Source organism: Platalea leucorodia, assembly GCF_965183815.1.
Source record: "Platalea leucorodia genome assembly, chromosome: 8".
NCBI classification, from domain to species: domain Eukaryota; kingdom Metazoa; phylum Chordata; class Aves; order Pelecaniformes; family Threskiornithidae; genus Platalea; species Platalea leucorodia.
In genome coordinates, this window is record NC_138830.1 from 57,532,788 (window position 1) to 57,559,723 (window position 26,936).

Below are 26,936 nucleotides of genomic sequence, written 5' to 3' on the forward strand. Positions count from 1 at the left end.
TGTTGGAGGATGAAGCCTTTGAGTGATCCATCAGCAGAGCATGACGTTGCCATGCTGACACTCGTGCTGCTGACAATGCACTGTCGTCATTGAAGCAATATATTGACTGGATGTCAGAGTCCCCAGGTAGCAAATTTCACGGGCTGGGACTTGAGGGAAAGACGTGATACCTGGTTTTGGTTATCTGAAGCGTGGCCTGTTCTCATCATCTTTTAACGGTTGCAGTGCATCTTTGGTCCATGTAGTATAATTCAGAATGTCTTTGGCATTTAATTAAAGTCTTTTTGTCTGCTTAATATGATCAAACTACATGATTAGGAACTTTGTGACAGAAATGAGCCATGTAATATGATTGAAGGTAAGCAATATGTGTTGAGATAAATGCCTGGTATTAATATTGCAGAGTACCTCTGTGCACCTGCACTATTGATATATCTGCTGTAATGTGACTGAAAAGTTAAACATAAACATGGAAAATTTGTAACCCAGTAGGGTTAGGTGTAAGGAGTTGGAAACTACTTAGAGGGATGAAAACAGTTCTAATAATGGTATAGGTCTTCAACCAACCACAGGTCTAGATGATAAAAGGTAACAATTCAGTTATGTATTTCCACCCTAATTCTGAACGCCTCTGTTTTCTAGGTCCCTGGGTATTAGTTGGGTAAAAAGCAAAAAACCACATTTACAGTTCATAATTCTGTAGAAATCCTTCTTATTACAATAATAACTAGGGAGATGTTGAGAAGCAGTGCTGTGTAGCTGTTTTCAGATTCTTGAGAACAAATAGGTTGTGTGCGATACCATTGGATTGGGTAATGTGCCTGGTCTAAGTTGTTGATGTTTCATGAACGTTGGGAAAATACTAAGCGATCAGAAAAAAAACAACTGTGTCCATGTAGCGGTAGGTTGGCAAGCTTGACACTGGAGCAAGACAGAATCAGTGGGACTGCTCGTGGGTTTGCTGCCAGTATACGTATGAAAGGAAGACAGCATAACTCATGCATCTCAACATTATCATTTTAATGAAAATTGCTGGAGTTAAGCACACATTGAAGTCTGATCTATTTGAAGAAAGTATATATTACAAAATAGACTTTAGGCCTTGTGGCATAATTTTGGACATAATCTGTTGCACAATAAGCAGTACAAAATCACTGTACACATGAAGTAGTTCAGCAACTATTCAGATGATTTCAAAAGATAACTGAAATGGGGGAGGAAGTTTTTTATGTGCTATGAGGATCTTTCTTGACTTCCAGTAGGCGCTCTCAGTTACAGGCAGAGAATAAAGTTCCTGATAGTATGAAGAGGAGGCAACTTGGAGGTTTGGGTTCTGGATTACACCAAATGCTCAATTTTAAAGAATAGTCGGGGGGTTTTAGTGAGGGTGTTTTAATAGATGGTTTTAATGCATTTTAACATAACTAATTGCCAACGTTGTACAAAAATCGATTGCATTTGAAGATATAGTCTTCATTCAAAAAATGTCAGAAGAATGGGAGAGCTGTGCTAGAATCAACTACAGAAGCTTCGAGTAGAAGGACTGAGGACTAGCCTCGCAGCTCTTGATGTATACAGCAAGGGATAGCAAAAAGCCAGTACTCTCTCCAGTTGTGGTGTCAGCTGAGGGGGAGGAATGGGTTCTGAAAAGAGCTCCAAGGTAATTTGGGGTTCTAGAAATCTTACATGGTCTATCTGACACGATACAATAAAGCTTATCAGTTAGCATTTTAAATCTCTACTGTTTTTCAATCTCTAATATGTGGAGATCGAAACAGGTCTCTTCTGGATCCCTGAAGCTGGAGAAAGCGTCTTGTAGCATGGATTACTTATTGCACTTGTGTGTCAGAAATGACCAGCATGTGATTACAAATACTTGGGCAGTCAGACCTTAACGCTGGTGGACTCTGGTTGCTGAAAGATATTTCTAGCCTTTAGGACATCTGGATAGGTGTTTCTAGAACACCCCATACCCCCACTCCCCCATAGGTTTTTTTCAGGGTGGGTATTTATTGTCTGCCCATGGACAGGAAAATATTGGTACGTTTAATGTGGAAGGCTCTTCTCGCAGGATTAATAAATATTGCTCTCTTCATAATCAAAAGGTAAGTGCATTTGAGTGGGAAAAATAAAACCAAACCACTAGGTGAAGATACTTTATTGGTTTTATGTCTCTTGCCCTAGGCGTGCAATGGAACTCAGTTTTGCCCTTGTTAATGGGAACAACGTCCGTGGAATGATGAAGGAGTTGCTGTATTTCCTAGATTCCTGTGAACCGGAGTTCAAGGCAGACTGTGCATCTGGAATATTTCTTGCAGCTGAAAAGTATGGGATCAATTTACTTGCTATTAGTTTTTTGTACATCCTTGGAACTATGAGCATTTTGTGTGTTGTTCCTTCCCCTCCTCACCCCCCAAGAGAGAATATATTGGTCATCTCTTCTCCATTTGCTGATCTTTTGTGTGGTTTGTCAGTTTTAAGCCGCTCTGAGGAACAGGACACACTAGTTTGTCCCGTATGGATAGTCCTCATCTCCCTAAGCTAGTCTAGTATATCGATTTCTGCTGCACTTTGGAACAGGTATTGTGCTGACATCCTGGCCCTGCCCTCCGCCCCACACACAGATTCCCTCTGGTTAGTTGTACAGCTGAGGTGATCTCGTTACCATTGGGCCATTGTAATCAGCAGCCTGACTTTATTGTATATACAAGGTATGGCTGTGCTATATTATACAGACTTGTATATTCATTCGGCTTTCCGATGTCAGCATTAATACAAAGAAGTCAAAGAATGTGAAGTGTGTGGTGTTTTGGTTTTGGGGGGGAGGGAGGAGTTGTGTGTGTTCCCCTCTCGGGAAACAGTGGGCCAGGAAGTAACTGAATGGGGAGAGTCTGACGATGATGTGTTTCTTGCTGGTGTTGAAGGTTAGCAGTTATTGCTCTAACTTGTTTTCTTAATTTTGTCAGATACGCTCCTTCCAAACGCTGGCACATAGACACAATTATGAGAGTCTTAACAACGGTAAGTGAGATTGCCTCTCTTGTGTGTGACTACGTACAAATTTTTTAATTCTGTAGGAAGTTACTCATCATCAAGCTGGAGATGGCTATAAAGGCTGGTAGATAACAGACACTACGATACACGGAGAAAGTATACTTACATGGTAGTGACCCAAGGCAGGCAATCAGAAATATATAAACTCAGTAAATATGACTGAGTGTTTTTTTAGAAGAAATGTATGATTTCAGAAACACACAACACAATGTGTAGCAGAGTTCTTCTACTGCAGTAATCACATTAGCTTCTAAGTTAGGACAGCTCTTGTCCTGTCTGTGATTCCAATATACGGTGCTTTCAGGGAAGAGTAAATGTAGCCTTAAGTGACTTGCAAAGAGAGAGGGGGTGAAACAATTTCTTGGAATTATTCCAAGTTGAGTTTATCAAAGCTTTTTTAATGAAACTTTCAACAGCTTTCTAGTTCCTCTTCTTTGGGTTTAATTATTACTCTTTACCTACGTTAATTTCTTTGTAAACATCATAGCTGAGGTGGAACTGGAGCAGTGTTTTGGCAAACAAGAGGGAAGAGATCTTGATAACTTGGGTAGGCAGTGTGTTCCCTGAGGCAAAGGAGTGGGAACAGATTTACTTTATCAGTATGAGTGTTCAAATTTGAGACGTTCATCCAGAAGAGAGTCTGGCTTGTGTGCTATTTTGCCACCCTGAAACAGAGAAAAGTAGATTCCTCTGAACTGAGAATTGATTTCCATTAGGTCGTTGGCTGTGAGAATTGCTCTCAGATTACTTCCTTCAATAAAGTAACTTCCTTCCCTTGGCTGCTAGAGAAACCATTTATAAAGCTGCATTCATGAGACTACCTACTGCAGACTTTTGCAGATAAACATCCTTTTCCATTTAGCAGCCTTATGAGAACTAACACAGAAAGATGGCACCAGCCGTATTTGGCTAGGTGGATTCTCCCTTAGTTGACCTAATTGGGCTCACTTAATGTCCTTCTGTTTGCATGCTTTGCTCTCAGTGCCAGAGGAGTGCCTGAACAGAACAGGTTTTGAACACTATACATCTTCCCTTCAGTGCCAAAGCTGTGTGATTGTGTATTGCCCCACATACTTACCTGGCCTTAAAGTGGGCTTTTCCCTCTGAGCTCTGTGTTCCTGTCCTCTAACCAAAGAGTGATATGCAGGCAATTTCCTGGGTCCTGTGCTTATTTGGCATAGAGTCTGGCTTTGAGCAAGCAATTGAGTAAGTTGTGTTCTGCCCCCAGGGCATCTTTGACTTAAAGCCTTCCTGCCTAAAGAGCAGTGTTCTGTGTTTTGCTGGCTTTTTTTTTTTCCTCCTGTAGCACAGGCTTCTTACATCCACACTCTACCCTCTTGACAATTTCAGGATATCTGTAGTATGGATTGCTCTCGGTATGGTTGAGTTCATTGGGAAAATGTACTGTCCTGTACTTCTACCCATCTGAGCCTGCTCAAAATCAACCATAAAGTGCTTGGGGATGAGGAGGTTGATTTTTATTTCCATGCACATCAGGTGACTTTGTGAAGGATATCAGCAGATGCTGGGTGTTACTGAGAAGTCGGATAGTGAAACCAAACAACTTTTATTTCTCTCGATTACACAATTGTTCTTGCAGGCAGGAAGTTATGTTCGTGATGATGCTGTTCCCAATCTGATTCAGCTAATAACTAATAGCGTGGAGATGCATGCCTACACTGTGCAGAGACTCTACAAAGCCATCCTTGGTGATTACTCCCAGGTAATACCAAACGTGACCAGCCAGCTTCAGTTTCCTTGTTGTACTGCAATAAGCATGTTTACTAAGCATCTCAAGGTAAGTCAACATCACACTGTCTAGCTCCAAGGGACAGATTGCAGAGCAGGCATGTCTCCTATAAGTTCATGTTCTTTTTGTTTTCTCTTAATTCTTTTATGGAATTCTTGATCGAATCAAATATTCCTGTTTCTTCTGCTCTGGAGAACTTCCTTGGCTGGAAGGAGGGCTAAACTCACTCTGGGAAATGGTGATTGTGTAATTTGTCATGCAGGCATCCGTTTGTCTCTGAGGCATCTGATTTTTCTTCTTCTAACAGCAGCCCCTGGTGCAAGTCGCCTCTTGGTGCATAGGAGAGTATGGAGATCTTCTGGTGTCTGGTCAATGTGAAGAGGAGGAGCCAATACAGGTACAGCTTGGGAAAGAACAACAACTGTGTACCTGGCTGAGGCTGGAGCTGCTTGATGCTGGCCATGTGAGGGGAATGCTTGCAACGGTTACTTAGCACTGGTGTCCGTGATGGTGATGGACCCTGGACAGGAATCTCCTTCCCATACTACAGGCATGGGCTGTGTAAACGCTCACTGTGCAGAGTGCAGCTATGATGGGCAGAGCGATGTAGTTTCAGTGCTGACCTAGCTTGCAGGGTATCTGCTAGGGTCTTAGCTGCGTATTTTAGTGATAAACCTGCTCTTCAATGTGTGGAACGGGAACTGTATTTTAAAACTAACATCATAAGATCTCCACCTAGATGCATCTGTCTCATACACTCTGAATATATGCTACAGGCTCACAAAGTTGCGGAGGAGGTACAACATGGCCATTAAGCAAGAGACAGGTTTTTACAGTATGCCCCGGAAGGCTTGCTGCAAAGCTTCTCTCTGTCTCAGCCTAACCTTTCTGTACCTTTTTCAGGTAACAGAGGATGAAGTTCTTGATATTTTAGAAAGCGTCCTGATATCTAATATGTCTGCATCTGTTACACGAGGCTATGCTCTCACTGCCATCATGAAGCTTTCCACAAGGTTCACCTGCACTGTGAAGTGAGTTCTCATTGATGTTGTACTGCACAGGGCTTTGTTGCAAATATGCTGGCGTCAATTGTCTTCGGTAGAAGTATTCCTTGGACACATTCTGCTTCCATGGTTTACAAGAGTCGTCACATGATTTGTTGGCTTTTACAGTCCTCATTTGCTTGCAGGGTGGAAGACTTCCACTGATTTGTACTGTTTTCTCTGTGGGTGTCCTCTACTGTGTAGGGACTTAATCTGTGGTGCTGTTGCTTGAAAACTCCTTTATGGGGAAGATAAGTCCTTACTTCCAGTGGACTGTTCTTTCCAGTTCCTTTTTTGGATAACGGAGAGAAAAATAGTCTTGTTTTCTGTTGGTGGCTTCTCGGTGCGGGTAGTTGACCTTTATTGTGATAGACCTTGTGGTGGTATGTTAATCACCTGCCGATGCTGTTGTGAAGGGACAGTTCAAAGGTGGATGTTGCATAGATACTTGGGGAAAACAGCAGTGACTGCTGTAGTTACACAGGACACCTGTTGAGCAGAGGCCAGATAGTGTCTTCTGGATGACACATGATAATCCCTTGCTTATTGCTGCTAATTTCATGGTGTGGTGTTTTTTGTTTGTTTGTTTCTCCCCTGTCCCCACACAGTCGCATTAAGAAGGTAGTTTCCATTTATGGCAGCAGCATTGATGTGGAGCTACAGCAGAGGGCAGTGGAATATAATGCACTTTTCAAGAAATATGATCACATGAGGTAAGTGCTGATGAGTTCTGGTGTTTGAAAAGAATCATTATAATCTACTCTGATCTCCTGTGTACCACACTTTGTACTTTTAGAGCTTTGTCTGGTGATTTTCGTAGGATTACAGAGGAACTAGAATCCCTCCCTCATCTATAGGGTTAGTGAGTGTTTTAAGAACTTAACATGTCCTGGGAGGTTGTTCTGTGATCAGAGACTTTCTCTGCCAAAACATTTGCCCTGCTTTGACTGATTTTCACTTCTAGGTGTTGAATCTTAAATTTGCTAGCAGAATAAGTGTCTGCAGGTAGCTTTTACCACGCTAGCATTACCACAGGCATTAGGTTCAAACTGATTTTAAGATGTCTTCGGAATAAACATGCAGAGATCCATTGACCTGTTCCCCTCCTAAGCTGTGCTCTGAACTTGAGGTAGTTCTTCCAACTGTTAATGCTTTTCAGTTTTTCAGAACATCTTTTTAATTTACTGTATCTTCTTGTAGAATCTGTTTAAAATCTCAGATTCTGCATGCAAAGGTATACTATTTCACTGCACCACTCAGCATCCCTGCTCTACAATTTGCGAGCATGTTAACCACCTTACAGCTTATCGAGAGGTCCCCATTCATCATTGCTTTGCTCAAGTGATTGTTTCTTTATAAGAATGTTAAAACTCTGCTTTGTTGCGATAACTAAAGCTGTAATTCTTTGCAGAATAGTCATTAATCTGCTATATGCAATAGTTAATTGTTGATACGTAGGAGCACTACAGATTCTATTCAGTGAGGGTCATAAGATTGGAGGAGATCTTCTGGGAATTAACTTCATCCACCCTTGAAAGCTTTCCATAAGATTCCACTGGATGGAGGAGCATCCATTTTAGAGTCTAGATGAGAGGACAGAGAAAATGGGTGCCACTGGACTAAATATTGCCTGTGTTTGTAGAGGCCTCCAGACCTTGCTTCAAAGGCTCTTCGCAATCACTTTTTTCCATAGGTACCATCCTATTCACTATGTGTAGGACACAACATCCTGGTGATTTCCTCTTTTCTCTCCTCCTGTGGGATCCATGCAGCAACTCAAATTGTTCTTGGAAAAGTCACATTAATGGGCTAGGGCGTGTGAGCTGCCTAGGGCTTCACATAAAGCCTCATGAATGAGTTGAGAAAAGTCTAGCATGAGAGGCTTTTGATCCAAGTTGACCATTGCAGACAAGTGTCTGGTGGTCAGCTGGCTTTTGATCAGATGGCAGTCTATGCTATTCATAGTTTTGGGAAGCGTTGCACTTGAGAAAAACATATGTGAACTTCATTCAGTTTTACAAGAGAGCGTCTGTATTTTTTTCCCCCAGTATATTCTGGTGATCATTGTGGTGTAAAGGTCAATGTTTAATAGTTCCTGCTCATTAAGACTTTATTCATGGTCAAAAATGTGGCCCATTGTTGGGTTTATTGGCACTGGAACACTTTTTCAGCCCAAAAGATGCGTAGGCAGTGTGGCTTACCCCTATTACATGCGGCGCTTTGTGGCTTGATCTGCAAGGGTAATGGCCTTTCTTGTATTACAGGCTAGTTCTCCCTATACAGGTTTTCCTAGTTTTTTGTTTTGATGTCAGGATTCTGGATCCTGTGCCTCTTCTTCAGTCTCTGTATCGTTTCAGGAGGGCATTCTCAAGGGCTGAACTTAATCTCTTTGGAAACTTAATTTGGCTAAATGAGAGCATGGTGATTTGCTTTTCCAACTTAGAACAACTTAACAGTTGTTAACAATTAGCAGCTGTTCTAAGTTGTTAACCCTTCTGCAAAGAGAAGTCAAATGAGCTGACTCTGACTCAACTGCGTATGGAACAGAGCAGTCAAGTGTCCCGTGTCCCATATTTGCAGTTAATCCACCATTGCTCAATTATCTAATCTTTGTCTTGGGTTGTTATCCTAGCCCCACAGCGGAAACTGTGTCAAGTACTAGGGGAAAACAGGAGGCAGGAGGGCTTATTTGGCTTTCAGCTGTCAAGTGATGTATTTTACACTGGCACAGAATGCCGGGGATTGCTTCTGACCACCTCGAGCTGTCATGCAGTCTTACAGTTCCCCTGCACTGGAGCTAAAAGGAAAAGGCAGGTTGCCCTGTGTGTATCATCTCCTGAATGTCTTGAGTATTTGGATTGGGATCCAGGAAGATGGCACAGTGTAACTATGTCAGCTTCTTTCAGGCCAGCCCTGCTTGAGAGAATGCCAGTAATGGAGAAAATCACCACAAATGGCCCTACTGAGATTGTACAGACCAACGGAGAGACAGAGCCAGCGGTACTGGAAACCAAACCTCCACCCTCTGGATTGCAGCCTGCTAGCCAGGTAATGGAAACTGATCTAGGATAAGTTTCCACTGCCTGTCAGACCACACTACTAGCCACTGCCAACAGTAAGCTGAGACTATCTCCCTCCCCCTCTCTGCCTCTTTGCTAGTTCTGGCCTGGTGATGATTGCATCATCTCTCGACTGATGGCTCTAGTGTCAAGAGCAGGTGTGTGGAAGAGGTCATTGTGGGGAGTGCAAGAGCAGGGTGGGGTAAAGCCATATATCCCCCAGCCTGCCTCAGTGTGCACGAGCCCCATCCTTCTCTGTCTCTGTGGTCCCAAGAGCATGGAAGCTAGATCTCTCGTGGGGCATGGGACCATAGCCAAACTAAGAACCTCTCTGACTGGCCAGCAGCTCTGTTGGTCTTCAATCTGAGAGCGAGTAGAATCCATTACATTTGCAAGGGAAAGCAGCAGGAAGTCGAATATGTAACTATTACATCCACTCTCTCATTAGGCAAATGATTTGTTGGACTTGTTGGGGGGAAGTGATATAACCCCTGTAATCCCCACTGCACCTACAAGCAAGCCAGCCTCTGCTGGTGGGGAGCTCCTTGACCTCCTGGGAGACCTCAACCTAACAGGTGAGCAGGCTGCATCTCTTAAGTCTACATTCTCAGGCCTGGGGTGGGATGAGGGCTGACTAGTTCTTCACTTTCTATCAAATCCTAGTCTTCACACTTATTCTTACCAGGATCCATATTAGTATACAGGTAGGAGTCAAGGAATGAAGTCACAGGTTGACTCTGCATGATTAGCTGGTGAGACTTGAGCATTTTCACACTCCAGCCTGGGAATGCTGTGAGCCTTTCCAGAGAGGACTGGGAGATGTGAGGAATTCATTCCCTTTGAATGCCTGCTAGCTCAAGAGGAGCCAGTCCTTGTTAGTGAAAGCAGGGAAGGGGAGGATAACAAGACAAATGATTTGTAGAGCTTCATGTAAAGAAATATGACATGCAGCAGTTGATCTTTGGGGAAGGAGTAATTACTCTTCATTTCATGACAGCTAAGTAATAATCCTTCAACATTTCTTGTAGGTTCTCCAGTATCTGCCCCTGCGCCCCAGATAGCACAGCCTCCGTTCCTGCTTGATGGACTGTCATCACAGCCTCTCTTCAATGATATTGCTGCAGGTTAGGGACATGTAAATCCTTAGCCTAAGGTGCCACAGCACCCAACTAGAAGAGGAAAAAAGGGGTAGTAAAAAAAGGGGGGATTCGGGATTGAAGTGTGGCACAGACACTGGAGCAGGAGGGAGGGAGTGTGTTTAATCTTCAGAAAAGTTCATGTCTGGGGTAAAATAAATGCGTTCTATGATGTTGAGAATCATCTCCAGATTCTGTAGGTCTACTGCTTTTTTGTTTCTGCAGGAATCCCCTCAATTACTGCATACAACAAGAATGGGCTGAAGATTGACTTCACCTTTGAGAGGTCAAACACCAACCCTAGTGTCACTGTAATCACGATACAGGCCTCCAACAGCACAGAGCTGGATATGACAGATTTTGTTTTCCAAGCTGCAGTACCAAAGGTAGAGCGACTCAGGGCAACTACAGTGATAGGTGGAGGGCCAGCTGCAAATACTTCCTGATCGGTGCTTTCATGTAGACAGAAACTTGCAGCTTGGTAAACATGGCTAAGAGCTGTTAATAGGTTCTCTTAGTGCTCAACTTGGTCATCTTTTTCTAGTCTGAAAGTAAATGTTATAAATGCAATAGAACACCGGTTCCTATCAGATTGGTCTACTTCTGCTTGGACAAAATCTTGTTTTAAAATCACCACTTTCTAGGAAGGTTGCTAAACCACATGCAGAAAAATACTGGGTCAAAAAAAAAAAAAGTGAAGACACTAATCTTTCCCTTTATTCTTAGTTTCTAAGAAATATACCATGTTCTTTGCAGCTATGAATACATGAAAAAAAATCTTTTGAAGCTATTAGCTGCTTATAAAAGTTTGAATGAGTCCCCACATGGTGATTAGTGATGGTCCTCCTTTAAGCAGTGAATTGCCTCCCCATGCACTTAGCTGCAGCACAAAATATGGGAGACAGATATTGCCTAGTCTATAGTGGAGCAGACCATTTAAGCAGGGTGTGATTGGAATGTTCTTCAAGTTTGGGAAAATACATTCACTTCTGGGAGTTTCACTTCTAGGAATTAGTAATGCTCTAACTTTTAATTCGGAGAGGTTTCATACCTGCCGTAGGAAGGAATTAGGGAAAGAATGGGCTTCCTGAAGTTACAGGTGTGCTGAGGAGTCTTGACTGTTCCTCTGCGTGTGACACTTGAAACGATGCGTCACTGCTGATCTTGGTATGCTACAGTAAGCCCTCACCCCCTGGTATTTGTGCTACCTGGATCTTACTTGTGTAGAAAGCAGGTGGGCCAGTGACTATTGTTCTTTGCAGATAGGGAATTGAAGAACTGATTATTTGACTTTATCGTGGCTATACATATACTGTCAGGGCCAGGAACTCAACTCTTAATTTTCCTTGCTTTCTCTCAGTGCAAACAAATCACTTTATTTTCTTACTTGATTAAGCATCAAATTGTTTTCTCTTTGCCCTTTCTTCAGACATTCCAGCTGCAGCTCCTGTCTCCCAGCAGCAGTGTCATCCCTGCATTTAACTCGGGGACCATCACACAGGTCATTAAAGTCCTGAATCCACAAAAGGTGAGTGATTCTGAGAACAGTTACTAAAGATACTGTCTTGGAATCACGCATTTAGTGGCAGTTGGTTAGGAATGCATCTCTGATGAGAGAGAGGGAGTGATGGTAGTGAATGATGTGTTTTTAATGACAGTCATTTTGGTTAGAGTTGGGAAAAAGTTATGAAAAAGACAGGAGGTCCTAGATGGCCTTTCTAGAGGAGCTCAACCTGCTGTTTGTGTTGTAAAAGTGATGTCTGAAAGGCAAGCATCTTGCCATATAAATATATTTAACATTCGTTCTTGCTATCTGCAGCAGCATTACTTGAAATGTTTGTTACGCAAAAAATAGCTTGATCCATAATCTTAACAAAATTGTCTGTTTTCTCAGGTGGTGTCATTTGTTTTTAATGTGATGAGTGTAGTGATGGAAAGAATCTTTAGGTGTGATTTAATCGTAATTCCATTTGTTTTACAGTCTTCAGAGACAGGCTTCAAGACTGGGATACAACAGACTTGAGGGGAGGGAGGGGTGTGGCCCACGTGTCCTCCTTAAGAGGCTTTGCAAGGATTCAGATGGCATCAGAAAGAAAAATAAAATTAAGATCAGTTATTTCTTCCTTTGTGGGACACCCTTAAGACCTTAAACATCTTTAAGAATTTAAGACATCTTAAGTTTTTCATAGGTTAACAGTTATGTACTGCTCTGCATGTTAAGTGTTGCTGCTAGACTGATGTGCAAATCAGAAAATTTCTCAAATCTCAGCCCAAGATTTCACTGAAATGGCTGTCTTCTAGTGCATAGTTTTTGTGGCTTCCATGCATCTCCCCTTATCTCCATGTAGTATGCTCCCCTCTGCATGTATTAAGGCAGAAGACTAATTATTCTCTTTGTCTTGCATACATCAGATAGGAATTTCTCTGTGGTGCTGTAGAGCACCTTTCAAAGATCACCGTGAAAGTTATTTTCTGAACTTGGGAGGGTTTAGGAGTTTTCCTGTAAGGTGCGAGAAGTCACAACATATCCACCTCAGATGGGCCCCACAAGGTGAAATACACCTAGATGGTGGGATGCTTTCTTGTTGGAACACCAGAACTCCTATGAACACTTCAGAATGTTCTGAAGGTGCAAAATAGTATTTAACTACCCTCTTCTCTTGCCCACTGTTTTGTAACTCTTCCACTTCAGGCATTTGTGCATCTCCTGCTGTCCTTTAGATTGCTACTGCCTGAAAGCTTTGCGAGAACCCTGCCCATGAGATAGTGTAGTTGCCTGGAATACTCTGAGGGAGGCAACCTTGGAACAGCCTTGCTATTTAGGAGGTAGCTGTTTGTCTTGTCAGTGTTGTAAAAAAGTCTGTTCACCTGGATGTGGACTGTCATTATGCTGGATTGAAACTGATGGCCAGTTTCCCAAACCAACACCAAATATAGCAAAAACTGACACTGAGTTATATTGATCTATTAGTGATAAAGCATAGCTTCTTTATCCTGAGGCTGGTCGGAGCAGTCATTGTCCTCCTTTCCTCCCTCTGCTCTACCTTTTGCATATTTCCCTGTAGGTATGGGCAAAAGAGCCAGAAATAGCCAACTTTTTGCTTTTCCTTTTAGGATTTTTGGGAAACGAGTGTTTTTTGAGAGTGAGTAAAACAGGGAACCTGGCTGGAGCATGCTGTGCTCTAGCTATTATTAGGGGCCACCTAGTATCTGGATGACAGCCAAATGACAGTGCAAAACAGCTTCTGAGCTATTCCATCGTTTACTCACAGCAAGAGGAAATGTTCTTAGAGACTCTGTTTCCAGTCTTTCTTAGGCTATTTCCTTCATAGTGCTACTGAGCTATGCAATACTTGAAGTTTCCAGACCGCTGCTTTGAGTGAACAGCTAGTATGGGAAATGGCACCTCTCCCTGTGAGCGTAAGTGCAGAGCAGCAGAGTCCAGATCTGCCTCCTGCTTTCTTCCATTGTTAACTGGGATTTCAAGGCAGTTATTTTTGTATTTAAGGACTTCAGTGCTTGTGAGAGCAGGGCCAGTGCAGAGAAATGTGGGTAGAAGCTGTGCTATAGCTTTTCGGAGGGCTTCTACCTGATCTAAGAACTACAGTGACGAATCAGCGTCCTACCAGATTAAGCATTTATCTACAGTGTCATAGCTTACCCTGCACATCCTTCCAGCAAGCTCTGGCGGTGAGGAAGGGTCCGTGTTTTGTATTCATGGGGTAAGGGAGGGGAGCTGGATGTGGGGAAATTCGCTGACCTTTAATGAAGACCTGAATTTGTTTTGTGCTTTTTTTTTTTTCCCTTTTCTCTTGTAGCAACAACTACGTATGAGGATCAAGTTGACATATAATCACAAGGGCTCAGCAATGCAGGATCTAGCAGAAGTCAACAACTTCCCCCCTCAGTCTTGGCAGTGAGGCTCTGGCACCATTCTTATTCTCACCCCACCCAATCAAAAGAACTCTGGGAAGAAGGTTGTGATCCTTGGCAATCCCCCAAACTGCACCATGGGCATGGGGAACAGATGAGACCTGCTGATGAGGAGGAATTTTCCTGAAGTGATTGCTGACTTTGAAGCATATCTGTTAAGACTAATCTCCTCTCCTCCGCTGATGAGGCTGGCGGCTTGTGGAGGCTACTGTGCACTCCCTCACACATGCATTCACAGCCAGAAGCAACATTCCCTTCTCCCCTACCCTCCCCCCCGGCCCCTCCGCAAAGCAACACAGCCTGGTTGGAAGAGAAGTCTGGAATTTCTAGCAGGGAAACTTTCTTCTCTCTGCAGCAAGTGAACAGCTGCCCCTTCTTTCTGCTGTCTTTTTCCCCTGGGGTGGGCAAGGCGTGTTGTCATTCATTACTAGCTGGATTCCTTCAGGCACTTTCACATGGGGCTCAGATTGGGGACTTGGGGAATGTCAGGCTGCCCTGCCTCTTTCTTCTCGTATCCCCAATGTCTGAAGGGGCTGGAGGCTTCTTATGGCCTATTCAGTGCATTATTGTATACACCCACCTCTGAGTTATGTGATACATGCCGAGAGCAAGTTAGGTCTTGGGAGTTATCTGCAAGCCTGGGACAGTGCAGGAAAAGAGGTGCTGGTGAGACCTGATAAAATTGCTTTGGTGCTGTACTTGGAAATGAAGACTTTACACTTGAATTTTCTTTCTTTCCATCAATAGCTACAGCCATGCAGATTCACAGATGGTCTTCTGTACCTTCCCCAGAAAGTGTGGTGATGTATGAGAGATGTAGAGATCCAAGGAGCAGCTGGTTTTCTACCACAGACAGTTTCAAAGCCTTTTAACCCATTAGTTGTGGTTTATGGGTAGAAAAGACACATTCAATTTTGTAGATCAGTCTTTGAGGACTCTGTTCCTGCTGGGAGACTCATCAGAGACTATGCTGCAAAGTTGCTCTTCCCAGTTATTCCAGACCTTCTCCCCAATTTGATTTCCAGAGCCTACAGTAGACCCCCTGGATTCCATTTGAGTTACTTCTGACTGGGATATTTGTGTTGTATCTGTAATATTGGCACTGAAATAAAGACCATGCGGTTTAAAGAGACCTTTTCCCATTTTGTTACTTAATTGATCCTTGTAGTTTGCTCCTTGCTCCCCTTTCAGAGAAGTGTGCTAGTCAGGTTCAGACTGAAAGTAACTAAACTGGTTTTTGAATGGAAGCCAGTCATTTGAGTGTTCGGATCCAAAGATGTGAGCTCCAGTACTCTCCTAAGCTTACAGAAAGCTGTGTTCAGTTATGCTTCCTAGTGTGAACTGTTGTCGAGGTAGTAGAGTTCTGTGAATTCTCATGGAGGCGATGTATATGACATAAAACACGGTGTGACAAAACTATTCAGATGTTCAGCACTCTTCAGGGAGGGAGAAGGGAGGATATATCTTAGGTCTTCATCCATGAGTGTGCTGGTAAGCTGAAGGTACTCCAGCTTCCAACCCAGTGCTTTCTCAAAGGAAACGGATGGCACATCTGCTTTATTTCTGTTATAGGGCTTTCCAGATCGTGATCGTTCACTGCACTCATGGCAGGCTTAGACACAGCTTTTTGCATCTGCAAATGTGCTTCCACTAGGCTCAAGTCCTTGCCAAAAACACTGCAAGAGTGGTGCACAGTGTACTTAGAAAATTGAAGACCTGTTCTGCCCTTGAATTGGGAGCAGGAGGCCACTAAAGGTTGTTCAGTCTGCTTTGGTTTTAACTGCATTAAGTAATATACCGTAGGACTGACTGTCACTGACTTAAGTGTTGGTCTGTGTAGTGGAATAAATTTAGCTTCTTTTGGAGGGCATTTTTGCTGCCTTATTGATCAAACAGGTTTGGGCCTTTGGATTAGCAAAGAGCTTTACTATTCTACTGGAAATGGCATCAGCATGGGGTTATAAAATCTAGAAGAATGATGTATGATTTCCTTAAAAGTAACTCTGGGTTGTGGCAGGGTCATTCTTGGCTGTCAGTGGTGAGACAGATACTGCGCTTCAGCTAGAAGCATCACGAAGCAGGCAGACTTGCAGAAAATGGCTGAATCGAAGTCCATTTCTAGGTGCTGGGCATTTACCTTTGTTGCTTTCACTGCATTTGTGACTATTCACCACCCCACTAGCTCAAACTCTGTAGTCTTGAAAGCTGAGCATGTTAAATCTAGACTCCAGTGAGCTCTGAGGGTGTCCCAGATACAAAGCTAATGGAAAGTCCTTAGCTCCCGAACACCCCATAAGCTCTCCCATTCTCCTCGCGGAATTGTACATGGTCCCTTGTACTGAGAGCTGGCACGCCTCCGTCTCCGTTCGTTTGTTTTTGCTGAGAAAGAGCGCTGGTGCAGGAGACTAGATGGGGAGAAAGAAGTAAATGGTCTCTCACCCGGCCAGTTTGTTGCAGCATAGCTGGGAACAGCTTATCTTGTCCCTTTTGTTGCACTTGTTTTCTGTCCCCTGGAACAGCTGGGTTTTACTGTTGGTCTCTGTCTGGTAAGCTTGTAGGGTAAATTCCTACTGTGTTCTTAGCTCCTGCAGCCACCCTTGCACAGTGCTTGTGTTTTGGGAAACAGGTGCTTTGTCGTATATCTCTGAGTCGAGCTGAAGGAGGTGGTGTGTGTGCCTGAAATGCGTTTTGCTTGAAGCCGTCCCTTGGCTGTGAAGCACTCCTTTGTAGCAGCCGAATGTTCCTGTTATCCTTGGAGCTCTTTCCCTTCCCCTTGCTAAGGGACGGGGTACTAACCTTACGCCAGAAGGAAGGCCAGGTTTCACAAATTGCCGTATCTTCTACACTAGATACCATTGCTTGCTCCTGACCCCTACGTACATCTCTTAAGCTCTGTGCTGCTGCTTTGTTTTCTCACTGGAGAGTACTCGCATGTCCACATCTGAGGCACTTTGAGGATAGGGTGAGTCTTTTTTCCACCAGTTGAATGCAACAATTCTTACCGGTCTGGTCAACATTTTCCTTGCTTCAGTAAGGGGAATATAAAGGGAGCAAGATACAGACGTCATGGCTAATCTTACCAATATCTGCATTGGAGACTTTGGAGCTGAGAGAGATTGAATGTCTGTCTTTTCAAGTGAATGTATTCCGAGTCAAAAAATGACGGAAAGAATAGTGGCCATCATGGGCCTGAAGGGGGAGAAGACATGGGAAGGTCCTAAGATTCGACTTTGTCCAGGTGTTGATGGGATAAAATATGGCCTTGAACAACCTTTTGAAGCAATAGCAGTGAGGGGACTGCCACCTATACAGTACCTTGGATATATAACTCAGAACATGCTGAAACAGCTGGGAAAGGTGACTTGGTGCCTTCCCCAAGGCTGGTACGAGCTGCGAGATGGAGCAGCAAAGATGGCTTTTTTTTAGATCTGCTGGTGCGCTTTCTATGTGTTCATTTTCTACTTGGGGGCTGTGAGGGAAAGAGCTACTGGACTGCTTCCCTCTTGAACTTTCACTCTATTCCTGTATATTCCTTTTTCTTTCCTGATGTTGTAATTTACATTTTACATAGAGCCGCATCCCACCTCTTTGACAGTATAGTAAAAAAAAAAAAAAAAAAAAAAAGCCAAACTCAAAACAAAACCCCAACAAACCCAACCAAATTTAAAGTAAAAACATGCCATTCGAGCAGGGAGCCTGGTGGCATTCAAACTTCTGCAGACCTATTTTTGAGGTGTGAAACACTTAAATGCTGAGTCTTAGGTGAGCGAGGAGCATAACGGATGTAAACATTTACATGGGATGCATTAGACTTCTGCTGTGTGTATTGTCTTTTGGTTGAAACAAATTATGAAGTGACTAATAAAATGAGTCAATATTCAATGATTTAAAACTGTGCCTTGTTGCTTTTTGCAAGTACAGTGGGATAGGACTTGCTGATTCTTAACGTTTGGCCGTGACAAGGTCAGATGATGTGAGATAATAAGGGCAGAATTTGGAAAAACTTTCCAGGAAATTTCGGAGAGCGTAATGAGTAGACAATTACAAAACGCTTAAAACAGTTCAACTGAAGCTTGTCAGCTACTGGCAGCAATGCTTGTCCGGCTGCTGGAAAGGTGTGATGAGATCTGAACACCCAGAAATTTTTCCCTGGTGTTTGCAGCCTGCCCCTTGGAGTTGGTTACGATTCCCGTGCTGATTAAAAAGCCCCCTTTCATACTCCACGTGCCTCTGGGACACGGATTGTTGTGATCTCGTTGTCCGCTAAAGCAATGCATGTGCCTGCTGTAAGGTTCGTTCTTGCGTTTTCTAGTCACAGTGACACTTTATTAGATAACTTTTCGTGTGTTTTCTAACACATAATTGCACTTCTCTCTGCAAAGTACAATCTCCTCAGTATTGCCATGTGTTCTTCCTTTATGGAAATTCTCTTGAGGCAAAGTAGTTACAGAACTGCAAAGCTGTAGCTAGAAGTGCGTTGTAATCCTGCCTTTCTGTAGGGAAAGCCCAATGAAAATTTGATTTAAAGTCTTCTCAGCTTGTGTGCGTAGTCTGGAAGCGTTAAGAGCTAGGTGGCCTTTCCTGTGACCACCTTGGTTTAATGACATGAATTAATACGAAGTGCCAGGGAGCACTTTTAACCTTGCAGGTAAGACGGTTTGTCTGTCAGTTCATGGTTTTAAATAGGAGAGCCCTCCAGACACCAGAGAATTCGGAAAGGGCATCGGAAACTGCCCGTTTGCGTGGCGGCGGTCAGGTCCGTCGCCTCGGGCCCTGGGCCTCGAGCAGGGCAGAGCACTGGGAGGCTTTCCCTCGGCGCTCCTCCTGCGCGCGGGCGAGCCCGGGGAGCGCCGCACCGGGCTGCGTACGGGACGCGTGCGTGGCAGCGGATCTGCGATGCCGTACAGCAAAATGCTCCGAGAGACCGGGAAGAAGGCGGGAAATGTTTAAAGGAAACATGTAATAGAATTGGAAGTGTTTGGCACAGTAATAATAGCAACGGTGAGAATTTGGAAAGCATCTCTGGACTTAACTCTGAAATAAGACCAGGAATTAGTGTAGCAAAAAAGAAATACGATGATGACAGGCTAAAGTGTATTAAAGTTTGGAACCATTGGTGATTACAGGGAAGGCGGGAGGCTTTTGTTTTGTTTTTAACATGCTTGATCCTGTTCAGGCATGAGCAGGAGCTGGCTTAAAGCGTTAATCAAATTCTGGTGAACGGCACGGCGATGATGGCAGTTATTAGCAGGCAGCGGTTGAGGCTGCCGGAGCTGACGCGATGCCCCGCGCAGCAGCGGCGGCGGGCGATGCTCGGATGCTCTGCTGCGGAGCCCCAGCCCGGGGAGGTGATGGCCACGGAGGCGACGGAGGCCAGCGAAGGACATGGTGCGATAGGGCAGCTGTAGAGTACGCAGGCAAGGTGGTTCTTTCCTCGTCGGGTTAGCGAGTAGTTTACACCGTACGCTCCGCGGGAAGCAGCTGCGGACTCGCACCGACGACATTCCGTGAATACCCGCTCCGCCGCGGCGCCGCCTGGCTCCAGCCTCCCGGGACGGCTCCAGCCCGGCCCCGCCCTGAGGGCCGAGGGCTGGGGCAGGCGCCATAACGCGGCTCGGCCGCGCTCCCCGGAGCCCTCCGCTGTCGCCGGCCGCGGCCGCCGCAGGCCCTGACCCCGCCGCGCCGGGGCGAGCGGCCGCCGGGCGGCGGAAGCCCGCGCGCTTCCGGGGCGGGGCCTGCGCGGAGCCGGGGCGGGGCCGCCGCCGCCGCCGCCGCCCGGGGTCTCGGCGTCCGGCCGGCGATGGGGGAGGCCGGGCCGGGGCCGGGGCCCGGGCCCAGGGAGACGCCGGAGCCCGAGGAGGAGGAGGCGGCGGCGCCGGGCGGCGCGCGGGGGGGCCGGGCCGGGCCTCGCGGCGGCATCCGGGTGCTGAAGGTGAGGAGCGGAGCGGGGCCCGCGCCGCTCGGCGCGGCGGGGGCGAGGCGGCGCCGCGGGGCCGCCGCGGCAGCTCGGCGCCGCGCCTGGGGCGCCGCCCGCCTCGACCTTGGCGGGACGGCCGGGCCGGGCCGGGGTCTTTCCGTGCCCGCGTCCGAGCGGGGCGGCCCGGCCGTCTGTCCGGCCCGGCCGTCTGTCCGGCCCGGCGCGGCCGGTGCCCCTGGGGCTCCCGCCGGCTCACGGCGAGCAGTCCCGAGGCGGCGCCGGCGGCGCGGGAGCCCCCAGCCCAGCCGAGCCGAGCGGCGGGGCTCTCCCCCGGGCCCGGCCGCGCCTGCGGCCTGTGCAGAGGGGCCGGCGGGGCCGGGGGACCGGTCGGCTGCGGCCCGCGGGGGAGGAGGGCGGGCAGCTGCGGACTCGACTCGGAGGCAGCCGCTGACGCCGGGGTTTGCGCTGCCTTGCAGAGAAACGTGAAGCGCAACGGGAGCAGGAGCTGTTTGAACAGGAGCCGGTTTGGTTCCCGGGAGAGGGACTGGCTGAAGGGGGACGCCGGACGAGGCTGCGTCTATGTTTATGGAAGAGATGCTGCCGCCGCTGCGTCTTCAGACTTGCGCTTGGTCCTCTGTACGGTGGACACCCCGGCGTCTGAGATATGCGATGGAGAAGGGAGGAAAAACCTCTTTTTGCAACTTCACGGAGACCTGGTGAGGTGAGGGCTGAGAAAGGATAAATCTGCCCGAGAAGCACTTGCTTCGGTCTTGCAGGGCCCCCTTCGCTCTGTGCCCACCGACGGTAGCAGGGCAGGCGTGAAACGGACCGGGGCGGTAGGCGGCAGTCAGGTACGGCCTGGAGTAACGCCGTTCATCACAACAAAGTAGTGGTGCGCCTTTTACGCATCTCTTAGTTAAGCCATAGGTGTTTTAGCTGGGAGGGTTCGGCTGGTGCTCCAGCCAGAAGTGTGTCCTCGTTTTGTAGGTAGAGGCTGCTGTTCCCGTACTCCTTTATTACGTTCTCTGTTACGGACATTTTAGCATCCAGAAAACTTAAGCCATTTAAGAAGCTGTAAACAGTTATTCTGAGTCAGTGAAATGTGTAAGGTACTGTCACGGTTATGTCATGTAATATTTATGTGTTAGTAATTTTTTTGCTAAGAAGAGCTGCCAGGTAAATAATTAAAGGTAGACAGAAAGATAGTGTAGTGAGGGTTATATAAAGAAGGTTTAAGTATCAGATTATACATTTTATGCCTGCCGTCAATTTAGGCTGACAATAGACAGCTCAGGGTTTAATGTGCATGAACTTTATGCTGTGGATGTATTATGGACTACTCGAGGTTTACAAGCTGCCATTAGGTTTGTTAGAATTTAGACTTTGCATTGATTCTTTTGGACTTAAGACTCAGTTATGAAGTTGCCACCCCTGTTCTCAGGGTAAAAAAAAATTGCTGTGGACTCCTTGCTTGAAGGCTAAGCAGTAGAGACAACGCACGCTGAACAGGACTCGTAGCTGGTTTTTTGATAGTGAAACGAAAGTCCTAAGTTGCATGTGTCCGAATTTTAAAAACGTGGCATGTGTTTGATCAGGGAGAGGGAGGGAGTGCTTGTGGCAAGAGATGCAGAGAATAGGATGTGGTTAAAACTGGCTCTTGAAAAAAGTTATTTAGACCTGTTTGCCTTGCCCGGCCTGGGTTATCGGAACCAGGGGCAGGTGAGTTAGAAATACTGTATAAGGATCGACGGATACTCGAATGAATCGAGGCAGCTGAAAATCTCCATTCGTTGCTTGAAGAATTTATAAGGAGATTGGCTTGGTTTGGACCCTAACAGTGTGCAGATTTCCCAGCATTTAGAAAGAAGAGCAGACCCTTTACTGCAGATCCTGAAAAAGGCTAGGTAAGGCTTGTAGATGTGTTCAGAGAGGAACGTTTTGAATTTTTTTTAGCTCTTGAAATGGCTTTTGTGTTTGAATTCTTTTAAATATCTGTCTCTCTTCTCATGCTAGGTAGCCGTGCCTGTCTCTGATTTGTGGCAGGCTTTGTGCTGGATTAGCAAATTGGTCCTGCTACCAGTGTTTTGGAAGCAAGTACTGAGTTGTAAATGTTTACTTCCCGCTCTTGTTGCCTCTTGGTGCGTCTGGCACTTTGTCAAGCTTTGTCTTAAATTTCATGAGGGGATCTTGATTGATTACAGCGTGTCTGTTCCTTGTAACTCTCAGACTGTATTTGCCACAGAAGAGATCCCCGAATGACTTCCCACGGGGGTGCTCTCAGCAGAGAACTGGGAGTTACCAGTATTGCTTCAGTACTGCCTGTCAGTGACAGCAGGCAGGTCTGAATGGTACCTGCTCGCTTGTCCCCAGGAAGGTGACAGAATGCGCGAGATATCCCCGTGCCCTGTTGAGGTAATTCCTCCCTTGAACAAAGTTTGCTGATGACTTTAATATAATGCGTTTGCAGATACAAATTACTCTGTTCAGCATCTGATTGCATTTTGCTATAGGTACGTTTGTCTCCCAAACAACTTCTGAATTCTTCACCCTTTTAATATCAGTAGGTGACTTTCTTTCAGAAGCTGGGTATGGCAAAGATTGATTTGGCACCTGACTCATAACACTGAAAACTGGACAGTAAATGGAAGAATAACAGAAACCTTTTTTGTGTGTTCGCTTTAAATATTCAGTGGTGTCCTTGTGATCATTCTGCATTTCCCTTTCAAGTCCGTGTACTGGGGAGTCAGTTTCTGTCAGAACTTTCTTCTCCACAGTGCACCTCAAGGATCTTTAGAGGAGTTCTAGCTAGAAACCTTTCTTATGTTAGCATCCTTTCATATTCAGAAATTATACCTTCTTGCGGAGCGGGGAGGATTAAACAAAAATAGCACGGATACCTTCTTTGGTCTGGACACCCCTCACAAGAAAAATTTGAACTCCAGAGATCTGAAAACTTGACTGTTGCTTACGAAGAAGAGCCACGGTTGCAGCAGGAGTTGTGGAACTGTTGCTACTTTTTGTTGGCTTTTCTGTTTCCTTACCCTTTGCACCTTCACCTAACAGAGCTGCTTCTCTGACTGCTGGAAGCGTCCAGTACGTGGTACTGATGTGGATATAATGGGCCGTTTGTGTCAAACAGCAGCAGCTGTGACAGCCAGGGCGTTCTCCATGTGCGCTAGCATTCAGTGTGTATTGCACTGGCTACAAGATGAATTTTTACATTTCTAATGTGATCACATGCCAGTTTGGGTTTCACACCGCATTGCTTTCTCTCAAAGGGAAAGCATATTTGTCTACCTCAAGCTTTAACTATTGCCTCTGGAACCTGTCAGCCTTGATCGTGTTAGTAAAGAAATCCCATATAGAAACTGCTGTTCCAGGTACTGGTTTTGGTTTTCCCTTTCCTGGCCTGTGCTAGATTTTGTTAGTGAATCACATGGCTCTTGACAAGAACTCGGACCAGTGATCCATTCCGTCAGGTCTCCAGAACGTCTCCAAAGGCATTCAGTGAATTGCTCCCTTCCCTGGTTTGAATATGGTCTGTTAACAAGCTGGTTTGTTCGTGGCTGTATTTACAACGCCCTGTGCTGGACTCGTGAGTGGTGGTAGCTGACCGCCTGGACCTGCGCTGGTGTTTCCTGGGCCACAGACCCGGCGTACGGCTCGTGCCAGAAGAGTAGCTCGGAGGCGGGCTGGGAGTCGCACACCCTTCCCACTGGGTCTTCACACTTGAAATGTGTAACACCAAGCCATGCCTCACCGGCGGAGTGGTCAGTCATTGCCGCCTCCGTACATGTGGCTTTTTAGGTGTAGATTTTTCTGTCAACTCAGACTCTTTTGCCAGGTAGTGAACTTTGAACAACTTGTGGCATTTTGCAGACAACTTGAAGAATTCAGAAGGCTTAACTTTTGGCAAGGCTTTTGTCTTCCAGCCGGTGGCAAGCAAGCCTAGCTGGTGCGATAGTAGAGACCACTCTCTTGGTTGGTTTTCAGATAGGAATGGCACTATGGCAAGAGAGATACATTTGTTAGGGGATTAGGCTTGAATAGATATTACTGCCAATGTTCCTGTTGTACATGGCTTTTTTAGAAAAGAAACAAAACTGAGGGCATTGTGTTTGATATCTGCAAGAAGCATATCAGTTTGATTTATGTGGACAAGAAAGAAAATTAAGGGGTTTTCAAATTAGCATTTTGAAACCCTGCAGCAGTAATTCTTGCTGAAGTGAAAGATGAGAAGAATAAAAATAATTTAAAAAATTAGATCTCATCTCCAGAAGGGGCAAGTATGGTGGGATAGAGTATCCAGCTTTTTCAGGAGGGTAAACCACAGTACTGTACCTCAGAGAGTATTGAGCAACCTGTAGAACTATGATTTAATTTGTGTCATATGAAAAGTGCTTATCCCTTTCCTGTATTAAGGTTCTTCCTGAATTCTGATGCGCAAGAAGTATATTGTTCAGTGCATACTTGCAAAACCAAATTGTAATGTTTGAGTGTTTTGGTTTTTTTTTTCCCTAGGAAATCTAGATGCAGACTACTTGAAGTGTTCTTTTTGTGAGTGACATTCAAGCGTTTATGGCCATGGGTCACATGCTGGAAAAGCTGTTTCTGGCAAGCATAAGGCTTTAATAGCAGAAGGATTGGAGTGTAGGGGTAGTCAAAAGAAACTTGGGCAAGGTGTTTTGAGATCCAGTCAAATCTCTCATATTCTTCTTGGATTCTGCACTGAAGGGTGTAGAATACATCAGGGTTTACTGTGTTGGAAGTCAGCATTGTTCAGTGCAATCTATTATTTATTCCAGTTTCTAGTAGCTTGCCTGTTATAGGAGATGGATACGCAGGTTTGTCATTTCCAAGATTACCTCAGAAAGCTCTTTTGAAAGTTCGGTGTCATGTTCAGTGCTATCTGTAGCAAAAAAAAAAATGCAGTGATAATGTGAACCTCAATTACAGATTCATAGAAGTCCTTGGCTCTAAGCTTCTAGATCTCGACAGAAGGTCCTAAAAAAGACTGAGAGCCTGCATTTGAACTGAAGAAGTCTCTGCAAAGAGAGGAGCATTGATGGCATTATGCTCTTTTGAACCAATCTCTTGTCCCCTGTCCATCTTGCAAAGCAGGGAAAGAAAAAGCATTTTATAAATCAGCTTTTCATACTGATTGTACAGGGAGCTCTCTCTTAGCTGGACTAGGATCTTTTTCCAGGAGTTCCAAGAAGATGAGCAGTGTCAGAGTGATTGGTGGTGGTGCAGATTATCAGCACAGTTTGAATTTCCACTCTGAACTGCTGTTTTCTTTTTTTACTTGTTTGTTTGTTTGTTTGTTTTGGAAGCTATTTTCTATTTTATTTTGGAAAACATGGGATCTGGTCCTTGCTTATAGGCTCTCCAAATTATTTCAGAAGACTTCTCATGTCATTGAAGATATAAAGTGGATGGCATCATCAAGAGTGAAGTCATCCCAATTACAGAGGCAAGTTACACTTTTTGTGATACTGAGTCAAACTTGGGTTCTGCTTCTAAGACACATGAAATGGTACCAGGTAACTTCCATGTGGTCTTGACGTTAAAATTTGACGCAACTAAACCTGGACAGGTAGAGAGGAACTTCATGAAGTTCAACAAAGTGAAAAGCCAAGTCCTGCACCTGGGGAGGAACAACTGCAGGGATCAGTATGCACTGGGGGCTGACTAGCTGGAAAGCAGCTTTGTGGAGAAGGAGCTGGGCATCCCGGTGAGCAACAAGCTGCCCGTGAGCCAGCAATGTGCCCTTGCGGTAAAGAAGGCCAGCAGCAACCTGGGCTGCATTAGGAGGAGTGTTGCCAGCGGGCCCAGGGAGGTGATCCTTCCCCTCTGCTGGCACCGGTGAGGCCACACCGGGAGTGCTGTGTCCGGTTCTGGGAGTACAAGAGAGGCAAGGACTCACTGGAACGAGTCCAGGAAAGAACCGCTACGATGTTTAAGAGACTTGAGGCATCTTTCGTCTGAGAGAGCTGGGGCTGTTCAGCCTAGAGAGGAGAAGGCTTGGGAATCTTATCAATGTATATAAATACCTGATGGAAAAAGATGAAGACGATGGAGCCAGGCGTTTTTCAGTGGTGCCCAGGGAGAGGACCAGAGGCGATGGGGACAAACTGAAACACAGGGGGTTCCCTCTGAACATCAGGAAACCCTTTTTCACTGTGAGGGTGACGGAGCACTGGCCCAGGTTGCCCAGGGAGGCTGTGGAGTCTCCTTCGAGATATTGAAAACCAAACTGGACGAGGTCCTGGACAACCAGCTGTAGGTGGTTGATGATCACTCCAGAGGCTTGTTCCAACTACATTGAGTCGGTGATAAAAAAGATTAAAAAAAAAAAAAAAAAGGTTCAGAAATCTGATTTCTGTTTTACTAGTGCTAATGGATGGACTGACTTTGGAAAAAAGCATGTATTTAAAGTCTTAAATACTTGCATTACTGTTTTGTATGATTTAACGCCGTACTTGCCATGGAGATTAAACTCTCTTTCTAGTCAGTGTAACGGGATAGAAATATCTGTACTGCATTGGTGGCAAGTTGAACACTAGTAATCATCTGAGCTCAGTGATTTGGCATTACGTGGATTCTGAGCATTTGCTAAATTTGTTGTGCAAAGTTTATGTGAATTTGGCTTTCACAAAATTTTTTTCTTCAAAAAAGGCATTAAAATAATTGGCAACATGGCAGAAACTGTCTCTTTGTCATACATGTGTGTCATAGCATCTGATTTGGATACCAGAAGAGAATAGTTAGGCCTGGGGAGGGTGGGAAGGAGAGGGATTGTGCTTTCTGCTGAAATTTATCTGAATTTGCATTAAACTACACTGGCTAGCTCTTTATTTCCTTTTCTTTACTGGTTTAAAGAAGGGGTGGAAAGAAAAGGCAGTTTTCCAAATGTTTTTTCTATTTAAAAAAAGCATCACCACAAAAAAACCGCAACAAACCAGCAGCAGCAGCAATGGCATGCATTGCTGACAGTCACCTGATTACATCTTGAACTTTAAATTGATGCGTGAATATTATTCT

The 26,936-nt window shown here is 45.3% G+C and overlaps 2 protein-coding genes across 9 annotated transcripts in view; both read left to right on the top strand.

Annotated features, from left to right (window-relative positions):
• AP1G1 (adaptor related protein complex 1 subunit gamma 1) overlaps positions 1-17,599 on the top strand; it is a 54,063-nt gene extending 36,464 nt beyond the window's left edge. For 4 of the 5 annotated variants that reach the window (XM_082319696.1, XM_082319695.1, XM_082319693.1 and 1 more), the window contains 12 exons: positions 2,185-2,325; positions 2,967-3,021; positions 4,655-4,777; positions 5,112-5,201; positions 5,708-5,835; positions 6,456-6,560; positions 8,754-8,895; positions 9,355-9,481; positions 9,935-10,030; positions 10,268-10,428; positions 11,472-11,570; positions 13,861-17,599. In XM_082319696.1, the coding sequence (XP_082175822.1) occupies positions 2,185-2,325; positions 2,967-3,021; positions 4,655-4,777; positions 5,112-5,201; positions 5,708-5,835; positions 6,456-6,560; positions 8,754-8,895; positions 9,355-9,481; positions 9,935-10,030; positions 10,268-10,428; positions 11,472-11,570; positions 13,861-13,962 (1,369 nt within the window). In that variant the 3' untranslated portion in view covers positions 13,963-17,599. The remainder of the gene's footprint in view (positions 1-2,184; positions 2,326-2,966; positions 3,022-4,654; positions 4,778-5,111; positions 5,202-5,707; positions 5,836-6,455; positions 6,561-8,753; positions 8,896-9,354; positions 9,482-9,934; positions 10,031-10,267; positions 10,429-11,471; positions 11,571-13,860) is intronic. The other variant, XM_082319694.1, reaches the window with a different exon arrangement.
• A 2,158-nt stretch (positions 17,600-19,757) lies between these two features.
• Positions 19,758-26,936, top strand: part of PHLPP2 (PH domain and leucine rich repeat protein phosphatase 2) — a 36,743-nt gene continuing 29,564 nt past the window's right edge. Inside the window, exons 1-2 of one of the 4 annotated variants that reach the window (XM_082320776.1) lie at positions 19,758-19,907; positions 20,369-20,613. In XM_082320776.1, coding sequence (XP_082176902.1) covers positions 19,776-19,907; positions 20,369-20,613 — 377 coding nt within the window. In that variant the 5' untranslated portion in view covers positions 19,758-19,775. Of the gene's footprint in view, positions 19,908-20,368; positions 20,614-25,225; positions 26,175-26,936 lie in introns of those variants that run through there. The other 3 variants (XM_082320774.1, XM_082320775.1, XM_082320773.1) reach the window with 3 other exon arrangements.